This window comes from Phodopus roborovskii, unplaced genomic scaffold (assembly GCF_943737965.1).
Source record: "Phodopus roborovskii unplaced genomic scaffold, PHOROB, whole genome shotgun sequence".
NCBI lineage: Eukaryota > Metazoa > Chordata > Mammalia > Rodentia > Cricetidae > Phodopus > Phodopus roborovskii.
In genome coordinates, this window is record NW_026126009.1 from 85,750 (window position 1) to 113,157 (window position 27,408).

The window sequence follows — 27,408 nt, forward strand, 5'->3', positions numbered from 1 at the left end:
AGAAAGAATTCTCAATGGAGGAAATCAAAAGGGCTGAAAGACACTTAAGAAAATGCTCCACATCCTTAGCTATCAGGGAAATGCATATCAAAACAACTTTGAGATACCATCTTACCCCTGCCAGAATGGCTAAAATTAGAAACACCAGTGATGACTTATGTTGCAGAGGATGTGGAGAGAGTGGAACACTCCTCCACTGCTGGTGGGAGTGCAAACTCATACAGCCATTTTGGAGATCAGTATGGCGGTTCCTCAGGAAAATGGGAATTAGTTTACCACAGGACCCGGCAATCCCCCCTCTTAGGCATATACCCAAAGGATTCACATCAATGCAACAAAGCCATCTGTTCAACTATGTTCATAGCAGCACTATTTGTAATAGCAAGAACCTGGAAGCAACCTAGATGCCCTTCAATTGAAGAATGGTTAATGAAGATGTGGCACATCTACACAATGGAATACTACTCTGCAGAAAAAATAATGGTATCTTGAAATGTGCAGGCAAGTGGATGGCACTTGAAGAAACTATCCTGAATGAGGTAACCCAGTCACAAAAAGAGAAACACAGTATGTACTCACTCATATATGGATTTTAGAACTAGATCAAATGATCACCAGCCTATAATTCACATCACCAGAGGAACTAGGATACAAGTTGTATTCTAAGAGATTCATATAAAGTCCCTCACAGAACTGGGAAGGGACAAGTCCCCCAGACCTCAGGTAAAGTGGGGGAGGACAGCTAATGGAGAGAGAAGTAGGAGAAAATGAGAGGGAGGAGAGGAAGGCATGTGCGACCAGGAGGATTGAGCCTGGTTAGGAATGGAAAATAGGAGAGAGAGAGAGAGACAGAGACAGAGACAGAGAGCATAAAAGAGGGAGCCAATATTGGTTTGAAGATAAAGTTGAACACAAAGAAAGGTCGAGGGAACTACAAGACTGCTCCCAACTAACAATCTCAGCTCCCGTGGAAAGGCTATCATAAATGCCCTTCCCGGAGAGTGACATCAACAACTAACTTCTCCATGGAGTCCTCAACTAATGCCTGTTGAAAACAGGAGCAAACACCCATACATAAACACTGAGTCGAACTAGAACCCAGAAGCAGATGGAGAGGACAAGACCATGCGGTAGAAGTACATAGAGACAGCTTACCTGAACAAGGAGGAGCTAAGGGCCACTAGACTGATAGCTGGGAAGCCAGCAGGGGACTGACTCGGACCCCCCTGAATATGGGTCTCAGCCAGAAGGTCTAAGAGACCTCAGACAGTGGAGCCAGGATGTATCCCTGGTGCACAAAAGGACTTTGCAAACATATCCCCCATGGAGGGATAACTGCCTTATTCTAGAGATAGGAGAGAAGCCCTAGTCCCTACTTCACAGGACCTGTCAGATCTACATGACCCCAACTGGATGGCATTCCCCTACATATGGTATTGTGGTGGGGGGTTGGGAGGGGAGGGTGTTTAGAGTGCATGGGAGAGGGTAGAGAGGGCAAAAGGGAGGGAAGGAGGGAGGGAGGGCTGGAGGGGAGGGAGGGAAGGAGAGGGAACTGGGATCGACATGTAAAATAATAAATTAAAAAATTAAAAAAAAAAAAAAACGCTTTGACTCCAAAATTTAAGTTGAAGAACAAGTTACTGGGGAAAAGTATTTCTATTTTTGTTTCCACAGAAAATGAAAAGATGTGGATTCCTTCCAGACTAATGTGGTTTGATCACACCAGACCGCCTGAAACAGAGTACAAGCTGATCCTACATTCCAAACAGCTGGACAAAACAGCCCTACAGACTACAGCTAGGATATCTGAATCTTCTTCGAATCCCCCAAGACAGCGCCCCTTACCAGCAGGAAGTAGTTTGGAAAGAACGACGCCCAAATTCCCAAATATTGTGTATAAATGTTTGTTTTCATTTAATTGGACTTTGTTATATAAAATTAAATTAAAAAAAGAAGAAAAAGAAAATAAAATGGTATTTAAAAAGATGTTTAAAGCACTAAAAGTTAAATATATATTGCAAAAAAGAGGCTTGGAAATGTAGCTAAGTGGTAGATTCAAGGCATTAGGTTTGATCTTTAACACCATAAACAAAAAGGAAGAAAAATATCTAATTAATAATTGAAACAAAAGCTCAGTTGTCGAGTACTGGCCTAATAATTTAAATATACAACCAAAAAAAAAATCTAGTATACAACCAATATAAACCTAAGATAATAGTATAAATAGGAATTGAAAAGAGAAAACAGCCAGGCATTGGTGGTGCACGCCTTTATTCCCAGCACTCAGGAGGCAGAGGTGGGCAGATCTCCATGAGTTTGAGGCCAGCCTGGTCTATAAGAGCTAGTTCATGGACAGGTTCCAAAGCAATACAAAGAAACCCTGTCTCGAAAAACCAAGAAAGAAAAAAAAAAAAAGAAAAAAAAAAAAAAAAAAAAAAAGAAAGAAAGAAAGAAAAGAGAAAATAAAGATGAGATTTTATTGATATAATGGGCAATTTCAAAAATGCAAAAAATTATGTAGGATTATAATCTGAAGTATAAGTAGGGTAGGGCTGTAGCTCTTTGACAAAATTCAACACCCTTGGAGAGATCAGGGATATAAGGCAATATACAGTGAGCCTATAGCCAACATCAAATTAAATGTAATTCCACTAAACTTAGGAACAAGACAAGGCTGCTCACTCTCTTCCAAAGCCACAGAGAAATCCTGTCTCAAAAACCAAACCAACCAACCAACCAAACAAACAAAAAATCCCTCAGCTCCAAGTACATCAACATAAAAACCAGATACACTGAATCTGATAGAAGAGAAAGTAGGAACAGCCTTCAACACATTGTCACAGGAGAGAACTTCCTGAACAGAACACCAATAGTGCAGGTACTAAGATTGACAATAAATCAGACCTGATGAGATTGAAAAGCTTCTGTAAGGCAAAGGACACCATCAATTGGACAAAAGGGTAATCCCACATCACACAGAGGGCTAATTTCCAAAGTCTATAAAGAACTCAAGGAACTAGACATCAACAAACCAAATAATCTGATTTTAAAAAATGGGGTAGAGATCTAAACAGAGAAATCTCAAATGACTGAGAAACACTTCAAGAAATGTTCAACATCCTTAGCCATCAGGGAAATGCAAATCACAACAACTCTGAAATTCTATCTTACACCTGTCAGAATGGCTAAAATAAAAAAAAAAAACACAAGTTGAGAGCTCATGCTGGTGAGGATGTAAAGCAAGGGGAACACTCCTCCATTGCTGTTGGGAATGTAAACCTGTATAGCTACTTTGAATATCAATATAGTTGTTTCTCAGAAAACCGGGAACTATCTAACTCAAGATCCAAAGTATGCTCTATCATACCACAAGGACACTTGCTTAACTATGTTCATGGCAGCTTTATTCGTAATAGCCAGAAACTAGAAACAGCAATATGTCCTTTAACTAAAAAATGGAGAAACAAGCAGGACATCTTTAATCTCAGCACTCGGCAGCACTCGGGAGGCAAAGGCAGATGGATCTCTATGAATTCAAGGCCAGCCTTTTCTACAAAGCTACACAGAAAAATCCTGTCTGGAAAAAACCAAACCAAAACCAAAACCAAACCACAAAACAAAAGAAGAATGGAGAAACAAATTGTAGAACGTTTTACACAATGAACTATTACTCAGCTGTTAAAAAACAATTACATCATGAAATTTGCAGGAAAAAGAACAGAACTAGAAAAAAAAATCACCTTGAGTGAGATAACCCAGAACCAGAAAGACAGACATGGTATGTACTCACTTTTAAGTGTATATTAGCTGTAAAGCAAAGATTAACCATGCTACAATCCAGACTCAGAGAAGCTAAGTAACAAGGCAAGTTCAAAGGGGGACACATGAAATCTTTCTGGGAAGGGGAAATAGAGAAGGTGTGGTGGATCAAGAACAGGAGAAATCAGGTGGAAGGAAGATGGAGGGAGATCATATTGGAAAGGACAATTGGAATTAGGGGACATTCTGGAGATGAGTTAGAAACCTAGTGCAATTGAAGTTTCCAGGAATATATGAAGGTGATCCTACTTATGACTAACCTAGGCCCTCTACATATATGTTACAGTTGTATAGTGTAGTCTTCTTGTGAGATTCCGAATAGTGGGAGCAAGGTTTGTCTCCAACTCTGTTCTGGCTTTTGGGACCTTTACCCTCATACTGGGCTGCTTTGTCCAGCCTTCAACTTAATATGCCATGTTTGGTTGACATCTATGGGAGGCCTGTCCTCTGAATAGAAATGAAGGAAGAGTGAATGTGTGGATACAGAGGGGATTGGGAGGAGAGAAAGGAGGGGAAACAGCAGCTGGGCTGTAAATAAATAAAGAACTAAAAAATTATATAGGATTACAACCTAAAATATAAAGTAGGGTGGGGATATAGCACAACACAGTTCTTGCCCAGCATGTGCAAGGCACAGGTTCAATACCTAATATTTAAAAAAAAAAAAGACCCCTAAAGTATTAAATAAATAAATATATATATATATATATATATATATATATATATATACCCATATTTTCAGATGTCTGTAATAAAAATATATTTTCATTTATTTATTCAGTATACGTGGATGTATGTGGATGTGGATGTTAGGGTTAGGATGACCTCAAGTGTTAGGTCAGAATACAACTTGCCAGAATTGGTTCTCTCCTTCTACCATGTAGGTTTTGAAGACAGAAATAGGTTGTCAGACTTGGCACCAAGTGCCTTTACCCACTGAAGCCATCTTATCAGCCCTATATTTTTTTAAGTCAGGGAGAAGGCCTATATGTTTATAGAATGTTATCAAATATATTTGTCAACTCTTTCCTTCAGGAAGTGAATCCTTGCCTAACATCCCTATATTTTAGTATACCACCAGTCTTAGTGAAAAGAACAAAAAGAAAAAAAAAAGTTAAACAAATGATAAAAATTATAAAATTTGACATAATGTAACAAGGGCTCTTCATCCTGTTATATCATTCTCCAAAACCTTAATTATAGTCCAATAAGTCCAATAAGTCTTAATAATAAGACAAATATCAGACAAACCCAGAGTAGAGGAAATTCTATTGAACACTCAAGAGTATTCTTTAATTTTAAAATATTTATTCTTATTATATGTGTATGAGTGTTTTGTCTGCATATATGTATGTGTAGCACATGTGTGCTGTGGTGGTATTTTGTTATTTTGTTTATGATCTAACAAATAATGCTTGCCTGAAGATCGGAGTGCAAACTAGCCACACTAGTCAGCCTTAGAGGCCACACTAATCAGGCTTAGAGGCCAGGCAGTGGTGGTACACACCTTTAATCCCAGCACTTGGGAGACAGAGGCAGACCGATCTCTGTTAGTTCAAGGCCAACCTGGGCTAAAATTGATCCAGTCTAAAAGAGAAATACCTCACACAAAGGTGATCCCGGTACTTGGAGTGACATGCCTTTAATGCCAGCACTAAAGAGGGGGATACAGAAAGTGATATGGGTGGGTGGAGAGAGGAATTTAAGGCTAGTGGAGGCAGGAACTCATGGAAGTCTGAGGCAGCAGTTAGAGGACAGGATTGCCCCTTTGGTCTGACCAATGGCAGACATAAGAACTCTCTAGTGACTGGCCGCTTTGCTTCTGTGATCCTTCAGCTTTCACCCCCTGATAACTGACTCTGAGTTATTATTAATAATACCAATTACAATTTGTGCTACAGTGTGTCCAGTGTTTGAGGAGGTCAGAAGTTGTTTTAGCCATTAATCTTGTGATTATTTGCAATGCACAAACAGTAACTAATGCATTCTCTTTTTCTTTTCTAGCCAAAGAAGTTTACTGTTAGTGAAAATGAAGATCAATTTGTCATGAAATAATTTCCACTGAGGAAAGTCTGAATTATCTGCTAAATCCAAATACAATTCTAATATTTTGATGCTCTTGGGTCAGATGACCAGAGAAGTGAACTTTTTTTCTGGGCTATAAGAGTTTCAAAAGCTGTCAGGATTCAGTCTTTCACTCTCTACCCGCAATCTCTTTACCTATCTTGCACTATCTCCCACCCGCTAATGTAACTCAGCTAGGCTATAAGAGCTTGGGATCCTTCACATATCTCCAAGTCTAGCTCTATTTGATTTCCTGGTTAGAAGATGATTACTATAAAGCTGGGAACATATTCCTCAAATGAAACTAACATAAAAATTACCATTCTCCTAAAGGAGAAAAGAAATGAAATATTTATTGGAAAATAAGCATAATCATCAGAAAATGAGCCTATCTATCCATTCATATATATTTTACTTTGCACATTTCCAAATTCTGGGTATTGTATGTTGGCAGGAAGTAGATACTAGGTTTTAAGTGTAAAATTGAGTATCTAATCTCACCTCAGCAGACTTCTTATGTTCTTTAGGATTTTTTGACTTCTTCCTATACATTGGGTGAGAAGTAAAGGAAGTGGAAGGACCTGCAAAAGATAATTAGAAAAAACACTGAAACATATTACCCACTACTTTAACCGAATGCTAACCAACTAGATATAGGAAAGATAGGAGATTACAGAGATCTCCAAGTATTTAAGAAAGTATTCAACTGTATGCAAGAGAGAGTCTTGATGGAGTTTAACACATATTAGTGGCCACCCAGACTATAAAAGCTTTAATAATAGCTGTGAAGATTCAACTTAGTATAATCATACCTCATAATACTTTGGATTTAGCTTTGTTATAATTAAATTTACAGTAAAAATCAAAGTGTTACATGACACATAAAACCAATTCTTCTACTTAATTCATACGTTTCTAATGAAATTAAATGAATAAAAAGTGGATCTTGTCCTTTCCTTCTCAGAAACATCTTAACTGTTAGAGAAAGCATGAAACAGTATATTCTCAAGTCAAAGAACAGATTCTCAAAAGACAAAGATACACAGGTTAATAGCTAGTTCTACTCACACTCATCGGAACTCTCACTACTGCTGAGAGGTCTCTGACGTTTCATCATGGTGCATCCTGGGAAAGAGAACTACATTGAGTGAAATGATCAATATATGCTTGTCCTAGAAATCAGTTAATATTCTCCCCTACTGAAAGGCTGACGTCAAAGAACTGCTATGAATTTAAAGTCAAACCATCCCAACAAACCAATACAAAGTATACCCAAGGTTGAGTGAGGCCATACATTAGTCTAAACTATGGGTGGCCAAAATCAAATACGAGGGAGTCATTTGAGCTATCTCTAGACAGAGATCCCATTAAGAACATGAAAAGAAGAAGCAGTGATTAAAACATAAGCTTTAGACAGAAATGCGTAAAAAGCAGATGGCTGAAGGAAGCACACCTCACCTTTAAGAGAATGACCACACAGCCTTTCTTCCTGCCCCTTTTCCATTTTGCTTGTTCCCATTTCCCAAATGAGAGGCCTATTCTAAAATAATCTCTATGTACACAGTAAGTTTTCTTTTAAAAAGTTCCAATAATGTGAAGCTATAGACTACATCTTTTTTATTGGGGGGGAGGGTTAGTTCAAGAAAGGGTTTTTCTGTGTAGCCTCAGCTGTCTTGCAACTGACTCTGTAGACAAGGCTGGCCTCAAAATAACAGAGATCCATCTGCCTCTGCCCCCTGAGACACCACTGCCTGCCTGGACTTCTACTGCTTCAAGTGTCCTTTCCTGAGTGCTGTTAATAACAGATTGAAAGAGTCTTTCATCTTTCTGGGAACACACACTAGAGTTAAAAAAGACACAAACACTTAAAATGAGAGAGTGAAATCTGCCTGTGAATTGTCGTGGTGTTGAACAGTAGTGGACAAATTAAAAATGGTTGATGCTGAGGAAGCAAGAAAAGTGTGGGAATCAAGCATAAGACTAGTCCAAATCTCCAAGGTCTGTCTGAAAGACAGGTCTGCTGGATTTTCTTACACAGAAGCCAACAAGAACAAAGTTATCACCAAAGGAGAGAATACACTGATAGAGTATTTTGAGAATGCCAAAAAAGTACATACCTGAAACAAAGTGATCTTCACTGGGATTAAGACGAAGGGAGAATGTTTTTTTTTTTTTTTCAAGAAAATCAACAAGATAGACAAACCTTTATCCAAACTAACTAAAAAGCAGAGAGAACATGCAAATTAACAAAACTAGAAAGAAAAGGGGGGGGGGGCAACAACAGACACTGAGGAAATCCAGACAATTTTCAGGTCATACTTTGAAAACCTATACTCCACATTATTTGAAAATTCAAAAAAAAAAAAAAATGGGCAAATTTCTGGATAACTATCACTTACCAAAATTAAATCAAGAACAGATCAGAAACATAAATAGACCTATAACCCCAAATGAAATAGAAGCAGTCATCAAAATCCTCCCAACCAAAAAAACCACAGGGCCAGATGACTTCAGTGCAGAATTCTACCAGAAATTCAAAGAAGAGCTAATACCAATACTCCTAAAATTGTTCCAAACAAGAGAAGCAGAAGGTTGATTACCAAACTCTTTTTACAAGGCTTCAATTACTTTGGTACCCAAGCCACACAAAGACCCAACTAAGAAAGAGAACTACAGACCAATATCCCTCATGAACATTGATGCAAAAATACTCAATAAAATACTGGCAAACTGAATCCAAGAACACATCAGAGAAATCATCCACCATGACCAAGTAGGGGTCATCCCTGGGTTGCAGGGATGGTGCAACATACAAAAATCTGTCAATGTGATCCACCATATAAAAGAAAAATCACACGATCATCTCACTAGATGCTGAAAAAGCCTTCGACAAAATTCAACACCTTTTCATGATAAAGGTCTTGGAGAAATCAGGGATAACAGGAACATAACTAAACACAATAAAAGCAACATACAGTAAACCAACAGCCAACATCAAACTGAATGGAGAGAAGCTTAAGGCGATTCCTCTTCCTCAAAAATCAGGAACAAGACAAGGCTGCCCACTCTTTCGATATCTCTTCAATATTGTACTTGAAGTTCTAGCTAAAGCAATAAGGCAACAAAATGAGATCAAGGGAATACAAATTGGAAAGGAAGAAGTCAAACTTTATTTGCAGATATAATAGTTTACATAAGTGACCCAAAAAACTACCAGGGAACTCCTACAGCTGATAAAAACCTTCAGCAAACTAGCAGGATACAAGATAAACTCAATCAGTATCCTTACTATATAAAGATGACAAAGGGGCTGAGAAAGAAATCAGAGAAATATCACCCTTTACAATAGCCACAAACACCATAAAGTATCTTGGGGTAACACTTACCAAACAAGTGAAAGACCTATATAGCAAGAACTTTATGTCTTTAAAAAAAAGAAATTAAAGAAGATACCAGAAAATGGAAAGATCTCCCATGCTCTTGCATAGGTAGGATAAACCTGTAAAAAATGGCAATCTTGCCAAAAGCAATCTACAGATTCAATGCAATCACCATCAAAATCCCAGCACAGTTCTTCACTGACCTTGAAAGGATAATACTCAACTTCATATGGAAAAACAAAAGACCCAGGATAGCCAAAACAACCCTGAACAATAAAGGAACTTCAGGAGGTATCACCATCCCTGACTTCAAGATGTACTATAAAGCTATAGTCCTGAAAACAGCTTGGTCCTGGCACAAAAAGAGACAGGTAGACCAATGGAATGAAATAGAAAATCCTGATATTAACCCACACACCTACGAACACCTGATTTTTGACAAAACAGCTAAAATTATACAATGGAAGGAGGAAAGCATCTTCAACAAATGGTGCTGGCACAACTGGATGATGGTTTATAGAAGACTGCAAATAGACCCATGTCTATCACCATGCACAAAACTCAAGTCCAAATGGATCAAAGACCTCAACATAAATCCAGCCACACTGAATCTCTTAGAAGACAAAGTGGGAGGTACCCTTGAACAAATTGGTACAGGAGAGCTCTTCCTGAACATAACTTCAATAACACTGACACAATTAATAAATGGGACCTCTTCAAACTTAGAAGCTTCTGTAAGGCAAAGGACACAGTTGACAAGACCAAATGGCAGCCCACAAACTGGGAAAAGATCTTCACCAATCCTACATCTGACAGAGAGCTGATCTCCAAAATATACAAAGAACTCAAGAAACTAGTCACCAGAACACCAAAATAACTCTATTAAGAAATGGGGTACACAACTGGAAAAAGAATTCTCGATAGAGGAATCCAAATTGGCTGAAAGACACCTAAGAAAGTGCTCAACATCCTTAGCTATCAGGGAAATGCAAATCAAAACAACTCTGAGATACCATCTTACTCCTGCCAGAATGGCTAAAATTAGAAACACCAATGATGACTCATGCTGGAGAGGATGTGGAGAAAGGGGAACACTCCTCCACTGCTGGTGGGAGTGCAAACTCATACAGCCATTTTGGAGATCAGTATGGCAGTTCCTTGGGAAAATGGGAATCGGTCTGCCACAGGATCCAGCAATTCCCTTCTTAGGCATATACCCAAATGATCCACATCCATGCAACAAAGACATCTGTTCAACTATGTTCATAGCAGCATTATTTGTAACAGCAAGAACTTGAAAGCAACCTAGATGCCCCTCAATTGAAGAATGGAGAAAAAAGATGTGGCACATTTACACAATGGAATACTTCAGCGGAAAAAAAAAATCAATGGAATCTTGAAATTCACAGGCAAATGGATAGAACTTGAAGAAACCATCTTGAGTGAGGTAACCTGGTCACAAAAAGGGGAACATGGTATATACTCACTCATATATGGATTTTAGACACAGAGAAAAGGATCACCAGCCTATAATTCACACTGCCAGAGAAACTGGGATACAAGGAGGGTTCTAAGAGATTCATACAAGGTCCCTCGTAGAAGGGGAAAGGAACAAAATCTGCTGAGGACATTGTGAGTGAGGGGAGGGACAGAGAGTGGAGAGGGAGCTAGGGGGAAGAGAAGGGGAGGAGAGGAAAGCATGTAGGCCTAGGAAGATTGTTGTCAGGGGAGGAATAGATGAAAGGAAAGAGAAAGGGGGAGGGAGAGAGAGACACACAGAGAGAGATACTATAAAAGAGGGAGCCATTATAGGTTTGAATAGAAAACTGACACTAGAGAAATGTCCACAGACCTACAAGGATGACCCCAACTAACAATATGAGCAACAGTGGAAAGGCCACCTTAAATGCTCTTTTCCCTGATAATGATATTGATGACTAACATATCTTCTATCATAGAGCCCTCATCTAGTAGCTGATGGAAACAGAAGCAGACACCCACAGCTAAACACTGAGCCAAACTACAATCCAGATGCAGAGAGGGAGGAGTGATAAGAAAACCCATACAGGCTACAGAAACCCATACAGACAGCTGACCTGAACAAGGGGGAATTCATGGACCCCCAGACTGATAGCTGGGAATCCAGCACTAGACCGACTCAGACCCCCTAAACATGGGTCTCAGTTAGAAGGCCTGGACAGTCTGGAACCAGGATGTATCCCTGGTGCACAAAAGGACTTTGGGAGCACATTACCCATAGAGTGATATACCTAGAGGCAGGAGGGAGGGCCTAGTCCCTACTCCAAATGACTTGACAGATTTTGTTGATCCCTCCTGGAAGGTATCACCCTCCCTGTGGAGTGGTGGTGGGGGGTGAAATGGGATGGGAGGGTGTCAAAGGGCATGGGAGGGAGGGAGGGAGAGGGAACTGGGATCAATATGTAAAATAAGAAAAAATAAAAATAATTTTAATAAGAAGGAGGAGGTGAATGAGGAGGAAAGGGCATGTCTAATAGCTTATCCTAAAAAGGCTACCAATGAGTAACACCAATGTCTTATTTATTACCAAAAGAAAAAAAAAGTCTCCTGGTTCTTAATGTATACCATAATTTAATTCATACACCAGAATTCAGATCATGAATGTCTAAAACTGTTTTTGTTGGACCATCCTGATTTAAATAAAAGTGACTTGTAGTAAAGTGGATATGACCGTTCTAAAAATAACAATTTCAGTTGGCATCAATACTGTCACTGCTTTCCCTTTCTGGGGATAGTGCTGAACTTAATTAGCAAGCTCCACTTTCCACAAAGTTGAAGTGCTACCTCAAAACATACTGAAAGGTTTCATAGTTAGATTTATATAACTAGCATTTAATTATGTTTAAATACTGGGAAAATTTTCACTGTCTCTGAACAAAGCGGAAGTTATCTGCCTTTCAGTTTGTGTTCTCTGTCCTGTTACAGACAATGGTTAAAAATCAGAAAGTAACTGTCTATTCTTAACAATGCCAATTCCCTATGTCAAAGGATGCTGCCTTTTGCTGCTGAGAGGCATTTTAGTACTGTTTATGTATAATATCAAATGGAGTATTTAACACTTAAATTAAGATGCTTTAAAAAGCTAGCAACTTAGACCCTTACTTTTAAATTTAAATTCTTTTTTCCCCAGAGACAGGGTATCTCTGTGTAGCTTTGGAGCTTTGTCCTGGAACTTGTTCTGTAGACCAGGCTGGCTTTGAACTCACAGAGATATGCCTGCTTCTACCTCCTGGGTGGTGGGACCAAAAGCATGCGCCAACAATGCCTGGCCTACTTTTACATTCTTAATTATCTAACTAAGACTAAGTTGTAATTCAGAATTACCTTAAACACCCATTCAGAATCACATAAACTGGAACTACTAGATATGTGGATTGGTAGTAGTACTCTTTGTCACTTTATAAGATGGAAAGATTAAAATGAAGGAGATAGTTTGTACATTGTCAACAGTAAGAAGTTAAATGAAAACAATCACAGGTCATGAATAAACAAACAAACAAAGAAACAAACACTTAAAATCATGAAGAAAGTATTAAAAATACAAAGTAGAATTGACTTTTACCAGTTAAGGCACTACCAGTGTGCTATATATAAAGACTAAAGGTACTGACTTCAAACCACTCACAATCTACCAAAGAAGCAGAAACCCAAGCCCATGAACACTACTGAGTAACCATGAGCAGCAAGTGCAACAAGACATTACATTAAAAGGCTTGTAGAGTTCCCCTTCTGGCATAATTGTATATGGAGTTCTGTGAACCCATTCCTTAATAAAACTGGCAAATTTATTTTAATTAAAACCATAATAGCTAACCATTAGACATCTTCAGAAATGGTCTTAACAGCTGACCTGAACAAGGAGGGGCTAACGGGCCCCCAGACTGATAGCTGGGAAGCCAGCATGGGACTGACTCAGGCACCCCCCCCCCCCGAATATGGGTCTCAGTCAGCAGGACTGAGCAGTCTAAGGGACCTCAGACAGTGGAGCCAGGATGTATCCCTGGTGCACAAAAGGACCTTTCGAACACATCCCACATGGAGGGATAACTGCCTTAACTTAGAGACAGGAGAGAAGCCCTAGTCCCTACTTCTAATGACCTGTCAGATCTACATGACCCCAACTGGATGGCATTCCCCTACATATGGAATTGGGGTGGGGGATGGGAGGGGAGGGTGGTTAGAGTGCATGTGAGAGGTCAGAGAGGGTAAAAGGGAGGGAGGGAGAACTGGGACCAACATGTAAAATAATAAATTAAATAAAAAAAAGAAATGGTCTTAAAGGCATATAGCAAAGGAAGGAACATCTATTAAGACAATCTACTAAAACTCAGAAAGTATATTAAATGAATGACAATTTATGGCATTTGACCTCAATTCATTTCCACTGTCCCTCTGGTGCAGCTAAGAATTGGCTGCTCTTCCCCAAATGCCAGTTGGAAGTCTTTCTTCCTAGAAGGAGCAGGACCATCAACATGTTTTTTTCTGCCACCAGCTACCTGCTGTTGAGGCTAAGTCTCAGGTGTGTAGGGCTGAGAGGTTATGTGGGGTAGACTCTTTTTTCTATCCAGCCCTCAATCATAGGATGGAGACAATGCCTTGGGTAGAGTGCCACTAAAAATACTGAGTCCTTGATTGCCTTGGTCCCAGCTTTGGGTGTGTGTGTGGGGGGGGGGGGTCGAAATTCTACAGGAAAGAGAATCCCAAGAGACCTAGATTTGCCATTCAGTAGGATATTGCTGTGACTCACAAATTATTCCCTGCTAAGGAGAAAGGCAAGCCACAGAATAGAGGGCTCCAATTCTTCCCTAGTGGATATGACTTAATTTTCAAATGAGTATGACAAATTCAAGCATAGGTTGTCTAATATACCAAAGCAAACAAGAGGAAAAGAGGGGAGGGAAAAGCCTCTTGGAGTCAAAAGAAACCTCTCTCTACAGTGCTGGGATTACATTCATGGCCCTATATATGCTATGCAAGTACTCTACAACTGAGGTACACTTATTCCACCTCAGAAGAAATCTTAAACACCAATTATCAGGAACTATCTCTTCAAAGGCTAATATGATCTGATCTAATTGTGTAGCAATTTATGAACTAAGCAAGATGCTACTGAAAGCAGCAGAACAGGGTGCAAGAAAGATGACTTGGTGCTAAGACTATTTCCTGCTCTTACAGAGAACCTGGGTTCAGTTACCAGCATCCACATGACAGCTCCCAAATCTCTGTAACTCCACTTAAAGGGGTTATGATCCCTTCTTCTGGTCTCTGTGGTCACCTGGCAGGCACATGGTGTATATACATATACATGCAAGTCAATACATCTAAAATAAAAAAGTATTTTTTTAAAAAAGCAGCAGAACAATTAGCTATAAATTAGTAGAGTTTAAAAGTGAAATGTGGGGCTGGGTGTAGTGATATACACATTTAATCCTAGCACTCTGAAGGCATAGGCAGGCTTATCTCTAGGACTTTGAGTCCAGCCTGATATACATATTAAGTTCTAAGCTAGTTAAGGCTACTTAGTGAGACCCTGTCTCAAACAACAACCACAAAAATAAAAAAAGAGTATGGTTAGGGAGGGAAAGAGACAAAGGAAACCTTGTCAAAACCACCATCATCTCAGGGTGACTATGGGCATATCCAAGACTATACTTCTGAGGCTATATTAGAAACTTTACATTTCAAGATAGGGGTCAGGGATTAGTAAATGAACTTCAATAAGATAATTCAGCTGCTCACTAAAGAAGAGGGCAAGCAAATAACAAAGCTGGTGGTGTGTGTACTCACTATTATATGACTGAAAACATCCAGTTTCCAACAAAACCAGTAAGACATTCAAAGAAACAAGAAAGAATAATCAAATAATAGCAAAAAACAAACAAACAAAAACAAAAAACAAACACACACACACATATACACAACAGAAACTATTCAAGAAAGAAATCACACATTGGACTTAGTAGGCACAGACTCATCTTACCTATGTAAACATATTCAAAGAACTAAAGAAAACTGTGATTAAAGAAGTAATACATGATGACAATGCTCTGATAAACAGAATTTCAATAAAGAAAGTGTAAAACAGGACCAACCGGGAAAAAAAAAATCCAGTGTTGTAAGGTATAATTAGAAATCTAAAGAGCTCCAAGAGTATATTTAAACTGACAGAAGAGTAATTGAACTGGAAATAGTTCCATTGGTATTAGGCAAGCTAAAAATAGAAAAAAGGGATGAAAATTAAACAGAGCTTTAGAGTAATGTGAGGTACTTATTATGTACATTAACTTAGATGTAATGGGAATATCAGGAGAAACAGAGGGAAAGTAGAACACCCTCCCTGCCACAAACTTCCTAAACTTACTGAAAAAACATTAATTTTCTGACCTAGCAACTTTAAGGTGCTCTGTGATGATAGTTGCACATATCTGTGAAGTTGTTAAAAATCATTGAATTGTATACTTAAGCAGGTGAACTATAAGGTGTATGTTTTATCACAACAACACTATGATAAAACCAAAAAAAAAAAAATCTGCACCAAAATTTGTATGTTGATCAGGCATGGCCTTGAACACATTTTTTCAAACTTTGATTGTTCTTTGTGTATTTCATAGCATCCCTATCCCACCCTTCTGCCCTTGCAACCTTCCCCCAAAACAAGACAAAATTCAAAACACCCAAAAAAAAAAAATCAAAACAGAGCAAAACAAAACAAGCAAAAATAAAACAACAAAGGAGAAGATCTCATCATGGAAGCTGTAGAAATAAAATTAATGCATTTTATAACTATTCCATACCTAAAATACACATTTGCTTGTAGGATAATTTCATTTGTGTAATTGAACAGGGATATTATGCACACATTCTCTCTTATGTATCAATGTATATATGTATACATGTATGTTATGGCCAAACATTTACAAACCTAAATATTTGTCAGGATTGATAGTATATGCCTGTCACCCCAGCTACTTGAGAAGTTGAGCAAGGGGGGGGGATCTAAGTCCTAGGCCAACCTGGGCTACACTGCAACACATTGTCTTAAAATAATAAGCAAAAATTTAAAAACAAATTCCTAGCCATTTAATAATGTGAGCTTTCCTAAAATATCTATTTGGTAGTTTTCCATGTTACAATAACAAATTACCATAAAATTGGTGGTCTAAAACTATATACATTTTTATGTTTCAGTAGGTCAGAAAGATAGTCTGGCTTTATTTGCCAGCAGGACTACATCTCTTTCTAGAGGCCCTTTGGAGAATTTATTTCCTTGACAAGCCAGTTTCTAGAGGATTCATACTCATTTCATAGACCCTGGCCATCTTTAACGCAAACAATGCTACATCTCTCAAATAATAACTTCTATAATCAGATCTTGGTCTCTTTTCCACCTTCTCATTTTCAAAGACCCCTGTAATTACATTCAACCCAACCAAATAATTCAAATAACCTCTCTATTTTAAAACCACTCCTTAGTATATAACCTTAATTTTCCTTTGCTATAAAACCTAACATATTTCTGTTCTTAGACTGATAGTTTTATCTTATTTTTAAAACTTCCACAAAATATGCCCAATCTATTTTGATAAAAGTAAACAAATAGCATTGCTAAACTTGTGGGAACTAATGGACTCTAGACTGAGAGCTGGGGAACCTGCATGGGACCCAACCAGGCCCTCTCTGCATGTGAGCAAGAGTTTTGTACTCCGGTCTGTTTGTGGGACCCCTGGCAGTGGGACCAAGATCTATCCCTAGTTCATTAGCTAGGTTTATGAAGCCCATTCCATATGGTGGGATGCCTTGCTCAGCCTTGTTGCACGGGTGGGGTAGGGTCTTGGTCCTGCCTCAACTGAATGTGCTAGGCTTTGTTGATTCCCCATGGTAGGATTTACCCCTTTCTGAGGAGTGATGTGGGAGGCCTTCTGAATGCTGCAAATATGTGTTGCTTTTATTGGATGATGAATAAAGTTGTTTCAGCCAATGGACAGGCAGGATTTACCTAGGCAGAAATTCCGAACAAAGAAGCAGGGAAAAGACAAAGGGCCATGTAGTTACCGGGAACATGCCTGAGCATTCTCTGGTAAGCCAAGACCACATAGAGATACACAGACTAATAGAAATGACTTAATAATTAAGAAAGAGCTAGCCAAGAAGAAGCCTGAGCCATAGGCCAAACAGTTTATAATTAATATAAGCCTCTGTGTGTTTATTTGTGACTAAACAGCTGCAGGAAGTTCAGGACAGAAACTTCTGCCAACAGAGGAGTCGGTGGGGGTAGGTTTGGGGGAAGTAGTGGGAGGGGAGGGAGGGAAAACTGTGGTTGGTATGTAAAATGAATAATAATAATAAAAAAAAAACAGTGTTGGAACAGTGCTAGAGTGAAAACCTCAACCAAAGTCTAACTTGTAATACAAATTTTAAATCAAGATAGAATACACACTAGGGATAAAATGCATGAAATATTTAGAAATAAACTAAGAGGCCAACAAGACTGCATGGAATTAAAAAGCAAAAGAAACATCAAGGTAAAGAGATAGTCTACAAAAATGTTTTCCAGCTATATAACTGACAGAGGATCGTTAGAACAGGGCTTCTTCTTCTTCTTCTTCTTTTTTCCATTGAAAATCCCCTTTCCTGAGAAACTTTTACACAATTTCAGGTAAACAAATCAAACATTTGTTGATAACATCTATAATAGGAAACTTAAAGTCAATTCTTTGGTATACACATATGAATTTTACTATTTATTAAAGATTAAATTTGCAAACCAATGAGATGATTTTTACATGAAGAATGGAATCTCAGCTGACTATTTGATACATCACACATGGAGAATCTTCAACATTTTCCAAACCTGATTATTTTACAAATGTATTTTTATTTGTCTGTTTGTGCATGAGAGAGAGAACATGCCACATGCACATGCCAGAAGATGTATTGCATTTTCTGGAGCTGAAATTATAGGTAGTTGTGAACCACATGGTTGCTAGTCTTATAAAGGACCAAGCACTCTTAACACGGCTGAGCCACCCCATTGATACTTTGATTTTCTGTCAGTGCTGAGAGTGTCACTTCACACAGATATATTAGTAAATGGCACAAGTATGTTTAGAACCATTTTAGAAATTGTTGAAAATTCTATCCTCATACAAAGTCAAAATTGATTTAGTATTTTTATGTGAAATTAAAGCCAAATTAAATCAAATAGCAACTTTTTAAAGATAAGGGCCTCATTATATAACCACAGCTGGTCTGTAAGTTTCTATGTTGAATAAGGCTGAGCTAGAACTCACAAAGATCCACGTGGAGTACTGGATTAAAGGAGTGTGCTACATCTGGCTTCAAGTAGCCATTAAAAAAGATTTATCTATTATTTTTGTGTGTCTGTGTCTGCATGGGTTTATGTGCATCATATGCATGCAAGAGACTGTGGAGGCCAGAAAAGGGTGTCAATCTCTTGGCACAGGAGTTATAAGCAGTTATGAACTGCCATATGATTGCTGGGAACTGAGCCCAGGTCCTCTTTAAGAGTGCTCTTAATTGCTGAGCCATTTCTCCAGTCCTATCAAATAGCAATTTCAGGTATTCTAACACAATACTATCCCAACTTCATACTAATTTAATTTTTTTCTGTTGCTATTATTGACACAACCAAAACGGGTTTCATTGGTGAAATGTTTTGGCAATTTTAAGTTATCTTAGCTTTATTGACTTAGCATGCCTCCGATTTATGTTTTAAGTGTACAATGCCATAGAGTACAGCATATTTACACATTTGTGAAACCATCAACATATTTTGTAACTTTTCTATCTCCCCACAATGGAGCTCTGTATCATTTACAGTTCTAGCCCCCATCCTTACCCCAATCTACTTCATGCTTCTGTATAGATTTATCTGTATTAGACAGTTCTTATATATGATAATTCTCTTCCCTTGCCTTTGAATGTTCTGATAATGGTAGCACACTACGATAACAAGCCTGTTTTTTCACTTGTTTTTTTTTTTTTTTTTTTTTTTATTACACTATCAGGGATTTGTTCCTTTCAATTACCAAATTTGCCACATTTATTTGTTGAAAACCATCTCAGTTGTTTCCAGTTTTAAGCTATGATGAATAAAACTGCCCTAAATACTTGGGTGAACATAAGTTTTCATTTATCTGGGATAAGTGCCTAGGAGTATAATTGCTGAATTTTCTGGTATTTGAATGCTTACTTTTTCAAGAAATGACCAATACAAATGCACACAACCTTTCTTTCTATATATATTTTAAGCTAGTATTGTGTTCTACATATTGCAAAGCTGCTTCAAAGATGTAACCTTTTAATAAATTTAATAAATTTTAAAGATTATTTTGTATGTATGAATGTTTTTCCTGCATGTATGTATCACACCACGTGCATGCCTGGTGTCCATGGAGGTAAAAATGGAAAAAAAAAAAAACCTTGAAATGAGTCACAACATACCATAAGCTGGTGTTCTAGAATGAACAAAAAAGGTAAGCAAGTACTAGGATTTATTTCTTTTTCCAGACTGCAATATGATCCATTATTTTATGCTCCTGCTGTTACAGCCAACAGCTGATATTGCCACCATATATTCTCCACTATGATGTTAGTCATTAATAAAGTAACTAATACAAATATTTGTATCTGTTAAGAAATCTGTCTACCTTTATACCCAACTATTTTTTGACCCTAATTAATTTTTCTCTAAGTAATTTTCAATTGATTTCTTTCCCTTCACTTGAAAATGTTTGAAAAATAGTCTACAGCCTGTCTTCTCCTTTTCATTTACAAACAGGTCACCTATCTGCATGTTTCCCAACCCTTGTCTTTGTGTTACATCCTTCTCAAAACAACTCCTTTGGCTTCTAAAAGCTTTGTTCTGGCTTCCTATATTATCATCTAAAATACTTCCTTTATTTCATACATGATGATTGTTTCCTGAAGTGCCTTACATTCTTGAGGCTTCAGAAACAGCTCCTTCCCTCCACAACTCTGGAGCATTTTATAGAGTTTGAGATTTGGGAGAAGGGAAGGACAGTGAGAAAAAAGAAGGGTAAAAAGTAGAAAAGCACACATGAAAATATCATAATGAAATTTTCATATATATGTATACATTGGGAAATTAAAAAAATAAAACCAGAAAAAAGTCCTTCCAACCAAATATATCAATGTAGAAAATGAACACTGATGTGACTATCTTCTCTACTATCTCTCTTTTCCTGCAGCCTCAGTAATATCCTACTTTAGTTATGAAATCTAGAGAAACGTCTTTATGCTTTTTCTTTACCTCACTCTGTAACATCTTATCAATCATTAAATCTTAGCACATCAACTGCTAAAATATTCTTCTAAATCAACATCCCTTTTCCATCTCAGAAACAATTTTTTAAGTTTAGGACAGTCCCTCCAACTTAGAATGACAGTAGCTTCTGAACTGTCTCAGAGTCTAATGTCTTCACATTTAGCCCCTCCCGACTGTTTTAGAGACTTGTCTAAAATATAAATTAAGCCCTGTTACTTTGTTCTAAGACTTTAATAGGTGCCTTTTGTTTCTAAGGCCTTCACTAATATCCCAGTGAAGGCCAACATGACCCTCTACAATTAAGCTCCATCTATTTCTAGTTTAATCCTGTCCCATACTCTGTCAACAATTTTATGTCAAACAATGCTAGGCCTCTGTGTTCCTACTTCCAATGCTTTATATGCTCAAACTACCTTTCATTTAAAAAAAAACTACTTAATTTTTGAAACCTCATAAGATATAGAAAAGGAGAGTGCCAGTGATAGATTTTGCATGGAAAAAAAAAAAACAAAAACAAAAAACAAAAAACAAAGTAAAACAAAAACATTTGCTGCTAAGCCTAACAACCTGAGTTTGATCTTTGGGGTCCATATAGAAGTGGAAGGAGAGAACTGAGTACCACAAGTTGTCCTCTGACCTCTACAAGTGCAATGCTGTGGTATGTATACGTGTACACACACACACACACACACACACACACACACACACACACACACACACACACACACAAAGGCTCATGAAAATCACTGTTACTTTATTAACAGGAAAACGAATGCAACTAGAAATAATCATATTAAAAAATAAAAATAGAAAGGTATCATAGAAATAACCTTTTAAGAATCTAGAGAGATCTATGTATGGTAGCATACATCTATAATGCCAGTACTCGGGCAGCTGATCAGAAATTAAAGCCAACTGGCTACATAGGGAGATCCTGCTTCAAAACAAGAATAAACCTAGAAAATAAAATAACCTCAGTTCTTTGCCATTTCTTCTTATTTTTTGGAGGAGGGGTGAGACAGGGTCTCATATAGCCAAATCTGGCCTTAAATTCCTGATCATCCTGCCTCAACCTCAGAAGTGCCATGATCATAGTATGTTACCATGTGCAGCTCTACCTTTTATTTGTCTTTTTAAGGTGACTTTACAGCACTTTGACTCTAGATTGCTTTCTGACTTGGTTAAAAACATAATATATCAGAGATATAGTATAAGTTCTAAGCCTAGGCTTCAAGAAGAACTGTTGCTTCTCATTCTTAATTTTTTAAAGAGGAAAATCATTGATACTTTATTTTAAAAGACAAAAAATTGTACATACCAGTTTGGATTGCTTTTCAAGTGGCAACATTTAATTTTTCCAGCATAAAACAAAACAAAACAAAACAAAAACCAAATATGGAAAACACAAAGAAAACAGAGGCATAAGCAAGTACAGGAATCTAAAGTAGGAAAGACCTCACAGTATTCTGTCACACACACACACACACACACACAAAAGATAGCCAATAAGTCTCTATTTAATCTGAGGAATAAAGTTAAATTTTTTTAATCAAACCCCAAACTCCACAATCTGAAGCTGTGTTCAGACTGAAGTGAGACGGACCATATCAAGACATCCCAGTAAATGTATTTGAGTTGAAAGTCCTTTTTTATAATCCCTATAGTTCAAGTATATGGTGATACAAACCTTCCTAGACACTATAAACAAGCCAGGGGTTGTTGCTGTTAGATGAATGAATGGCATGTAGCCTAGAGTTCCTATCCTTTATATTAGTCCCAGTTGTCAGACAACCAACCTTAGAAACAGCTCCCTGCTTTACTGTAGTTGATCATAGGCATAATGGGGATTAGTTGAAAACAGCCTAATTGCTCAACTGAATCCAAACTACTTAATGGACCCACAGGTGCCAACTACTCTTCTAATTAGTAATACGACAGAGTTAACTGGTTGAACTTAAAAAGCAGTTATTAATGATTACCTATGCCTACTATTATTGAGTTAATTTAGATACAAACTAAACTTACAAAAGAGATACTGCTACTAGGATCCAATAAAGAAGATGACATAACTAATGCTATGATCATTAAATGGTTAAACACTTGATCAAAGAATAAGCCTTAAGAGTAGCCACACAAATACAAAATGTTAAATTTTCTCATCCTATCTAATGCCAAGGCAGTCATAAGATATTTCCCCAGACCAGCAATAATGACACCTGCAACTAGCAGTTAAGTAGAACATCAGAGATAATATCATTTAAACTCCTTCATGGGAACTCAGCATTGATATTAGAATCCTTTTTTTAGTTATAATCACCTTCTTATTTCTATCAGTATTACCCTTTAATCCACTTCAGTAAAGACAAGGCAGATACCAACTCAAAAGATTAATTAATTATACACATGTAACTATGAAATATTTTTGCTTTCAAAACAAATATACCAAAAGTCATACATCCAATTACAAGCAGGTTTCTGAGAAAGCCTCTAGAGTAGCAAATGTTTATTACAGCAATATATTCTCTCTAAATACACACAGAACAGTTTTTTTTTTGTTGTTGTTGTTGTTGTTTTTTTTTTTGGATTTGCTTTCTGTTCCTTTGGCATGGTGTTTCTTCAAATAAAGGTCAATAGAGAATGACTTTACATTTTGAAAGCAATCAAATGTTATTCGCAGTATATTCAAAGCGAAGATGCCATTGAGGTGTGTGAAAACAGTTTTAATTAAAAACAAGGCAAGAAAACACATTTCAATTGAATGACTCAACTGTCATTAGCTATGAGGCTAAAATTTCAAATGATCACACACATACACAAAACAAGCAAGCAAGCAAAACAAAACCTTAAACAAAACCAAAACAAAACCAAAAACTGTAACTTACAATGCAAACATTAAACTTCTAGCCAACACATCTTAATCACTTCATAATGTGGTCAGAGCTAGTTTTTCATCTCACTTTCCTTATACAGTCTCCTCTTCTGTGACATTAAGTCCTTCACTGTGCCCCACTTGCATGTTATGGTGCTTTCTTTTTAAAAAATTACTTTAATTTCATGTGTATGAGTGTTTGCCTGCACATGTGAGTGTGTACCATATGAGTGACTGGTGCTTACTGGAGCCAGAGGAGGGTGTTGGGTTCCCTGAAATTGGGAGTTACAAATGGTTGTGAGCCACCATGTGGATCCTGGAAATAGAACCCAGGTCCTCTGCAAGGCAGGAGCTCTTAACCATTGAAGCCTTCTTTCTTGAATGGATGCATTTGCGCACATTCCTCTTCTAGAGCACCCTTTAAGTCCATATCATCTCTATTTCTGCCACATATAGTGCCCAACACTGTAAGTGACTTTGATATTTACTAAATAAGATAAATCATTAATTCCTTTGGTAGTTTAGTGGCTTTGAAAGTAATTTCAGAAAGTAGAGTTCCAAAAACTTTCTGAATGGTAGAGTAAATAGCTAATTTCTAACACACACTTAAAGGATGAATTTATGGAATGCTATGGAATGCTTTGCAGTCATGCCTAAGAAAGATTGATGTCTCAAATATTGAACAGAAATAAACAAAAAGTTCCAGCAATACTCCATTCTACCAGGATGATGGATTGCATTTGTATAAAATATGATGGATGGCACTACATTTTAGAAAGCAGGGTTCTGGGCTTTAAAAATTCTCCCCCAAAGAATACCTAAGTTAAGAGTAACTACTACTTTGATAAGACATGGACATATAACAAATTATTTCAAAGAATAATATTCTAGAGCTAGGTGTGTTTCTTGGTTACTTTTCTATTGCTACTTGTTGATGGAATAGTCTATTTCAGCTTACACTTTCAGGAAACATCAGTAACAGAAGTCAGGGCAGGGTCTCAAGGAAAAAACAAAGAGGCAAGATTTGATGTGGAGACCATGGAAAAATGATGCTTACTGTCTTGCTTTCCTCAAGACATTCTCAACCTGCTTTGTTATACACTCTAGGATCACAAGCATAGTGTTAGTATCACCAATAATATGCTGAGCCCTACATCAATCATTAATTAATAAAATGTACCACAGGCTTGCCCACAGGACAATCTGGTGGGTGCATTTTCTTCATCTGAGGTTACTTCTTCCCAAATGACTCTAGCTTTTGTCGAGTTGACATAAAACTAGCCAGTGTAGCACAGTAGCTGGTAATCCCACAATTTGGGAGGCTAATAGGTTCACAAGTTTGAGGTCAGCCTGGGCTATACAAGAAAAAAAAAACTGAAAAAGAATTTATGAGAAATTTCCCCTTTTGGGTGAAACTAAAACTAACACAATAACAAATTTAGAATATTCTCAAAACACTGTTATGATGAAATATAAGAATTGATATTGCTATAAATCAAAATGTTTTAAGTATCAGCAATTTAGCAATTTCACTTGGTTGAATATATTTTAGGATTTTGTTCACATATAAAAAAACAAGCAAAGAAATGTTTCTTTCCTTTGGTTTTCTTCTTTCATCTCCAAAATCCATACTTACTCTAGAGAACGTACATTCCTATGAACTTTTGAGGACAAAAAATACACAAAAGACTTTCTGAAAAGCATACTTTTTAGTTCAAAAAAGTACTCTATCATTCTGTGCTTAGTGGAAGTTGGGGTTTATGTGAGCCAGACAGTCTAGAGTTTTTGTTGTTGTTATTTTTTATTTTGTGTATGTTTTCTTGTTTTTGTTTGTGTTTTTTTGTTTTTTTGCTTGCCTTGCCTTGGAGTTGTATACAGGGAGCTGTCATCTCTGGGTCTCTTGAGAATGAGGGGAACCTTCATGGACACCATTATCTAGCCCTGCATATATGGCCAGAATAATGAGGAGTCACAGGTGCTTCAACTAACTACCACACTCCCAGATCACAGCCACATGCTCAGAATAGAGATCCAATTTTAATCCTTTTGAGACATTATTTCGCAGATCATCCACTATACAAACATGTAATCAATGTAATGCTTTTGTATGTTCATGGGGTTTTGAACTGCTAAATTTTCTGAATTGAAATTTTAAGAAATTTCTGCAAAGAAAATTTTAGTTACCCAAGACAAATATAAATGTAATTGTCTTCACGGTGAATGTTACTTCAAGAAAAACATGTTTTCAGCTTCAGTGGTCAGAAGATCCTGTGCTTTTAAGGTTTCTGTTAGAAATGTAAAACAGAGGCCGCAAAACTTTACCACCTCACCTTTGTTCCCTCTGTATCCATTAAATATTCTTTTTTTCTAGTTCTTATTTTACATATTTATCCCAGTTTCCCCTCCCTCTCTCCCATACCCCCCAACCTTCCTTCCATCCTATTCCCCCCCCACATACACTCCACAGGGAGGGTGATGCCTTACAAGAGAGATCATCAAAATCTGTCAAGTCATTTGGAGTTTTAATAAGATCTTTCATCCAGTGTGTTTTATGTAGTTTTTCTCTATTTCCACAAGATTATTTCAGTATAATTATGTTCTCCCTTAGGAAGTATCACCTTTGATACATAAAGTAAGATGAAACAATTGTGTCAAATTGTACAAACAAAAATATTTCACTTTTATCAATTTAAATAAAAATTAAAATTGCTCAAACTATCACATATGTAGTGATTTTAAACATCAGGACATTTTTTGTTTATTTAGTGCTTTTCTATGTTTTAGTTTCAGACGCCAACAGACTTTGACAGTTGATAACATCACAACTACCAAAAAACAAATCCAGTGTTTCACTGTAGACAGTATTGATGATGCTTGTATTTGCAGGTACTAGCTTAGAAGTAAAGACAAGTTATCTCACATATTCCTTCTCAAATGGCCCAGAGAAAACTCAATAAAGATTTGAAGGAACATGGGTTAGAATTTGGGAAGCTTGGATGTTAGACCAAATTTCTAATCCATAATCTATTAGCAAACCATTTTATTATAGTAGCTTTGTTTTAGGTCTTAATATGATAAAACAAACTCCCCTAGTTCATGGGCATTTATTCTTTCCAAACTGCAGATCTAATTATAACAGTTGGTGTAACCCTTTAATAGCTTACTGGTGCTCACAACCACTTTCTAAGAGTGGTATAGTAGAACAGAGTATGCCAAGTTTATGGCCAACACGGAATGTTCAGAGAATGAGCCAGTGTCATCACCAGAGAGCCCCTTTCTCTGCTCTGGCTCTTCATCAGGCTTATTTTCTTCTTTAAAAATATTTGAGCCAGATGTGATAATTCATGCTTTAATTCCAGCACTTGGAACAGAGGTAAATGGATCTCTGAGTTTGAGACCAGCCTGGTCTGCATAAAGATTTTTTTGCCAGCCAGGGCTACATAGTGAGAACCTATCTCAGAAAAAAATTCAACGAGCTGTACATGGCAGTCCACACCTTTGATCCTAGCACTTGGAAAGTGGAGACAGGAGTACTGTGACTTCAAGGCCAAATTGGGTTATGCAGATTTTTAGGCAAGCTTGTGAAATATAGCATATTCTGTCAAAAACAAAACTAACAAGAACCCAATTGTTTCTTTTTTAAGGTAGTAAATCTCACTACAAATTCAGTGCCCACATTTTGCACTGGGGTAATAATACAGTTGCCCTCTTACTGGCATATACCAAAATTCCAGACTCCAAGAAAGAAAACAGGCAGGCATTCAGCATAAACCACATGCCAGTACCAACACAGTTCAAGTACAATAAGCTACCTTCATTAATTCTAGGAATGAATGGCAGAACCTTCCTGAAAATCAAGTTCCCAGAGGAAAGTCCAGGATCAACCCTGTAAACATGTTCTCTGAAAATAAAGCTTACTATGATAACAC

At 37.4% G+C, this 27,408-nt stretch overlaps 1 protein-coding gene across 2 annotated transcripts in view; it reads right to left on the reverse strand.

The window, feature by feature from the left end:
• Positions 1 to 27,408, reverse strand: part of Jade3 (jade family PHD finger 3) — a 118,055-nt gene that overhangs the window by 57,426 nt on the left and 33,221 nt on the right. For both annotated transcript variants that reach the window (XM_051179305.1, XM_051179304.1), the window contains exons 4-5: positions 6,952 to 7,008; positions 6,385 to 6,464 (exon numbers count right to left, since the gene is read on the reverse strand). In XM_051179305.1, the coding sequence (XP_051035262.1) occupies positions 6,385 to 6,464; positions 6,952 to 7,000 (129 nt within the window). In that variant the 5' untranslated portion in view covers positions 7,001 to 7,008. The remainder of the gene's footprint in view (positions 1 to 6,384; positions 6,465 to 6,951; positions 7,009 to 27,408) is intronic.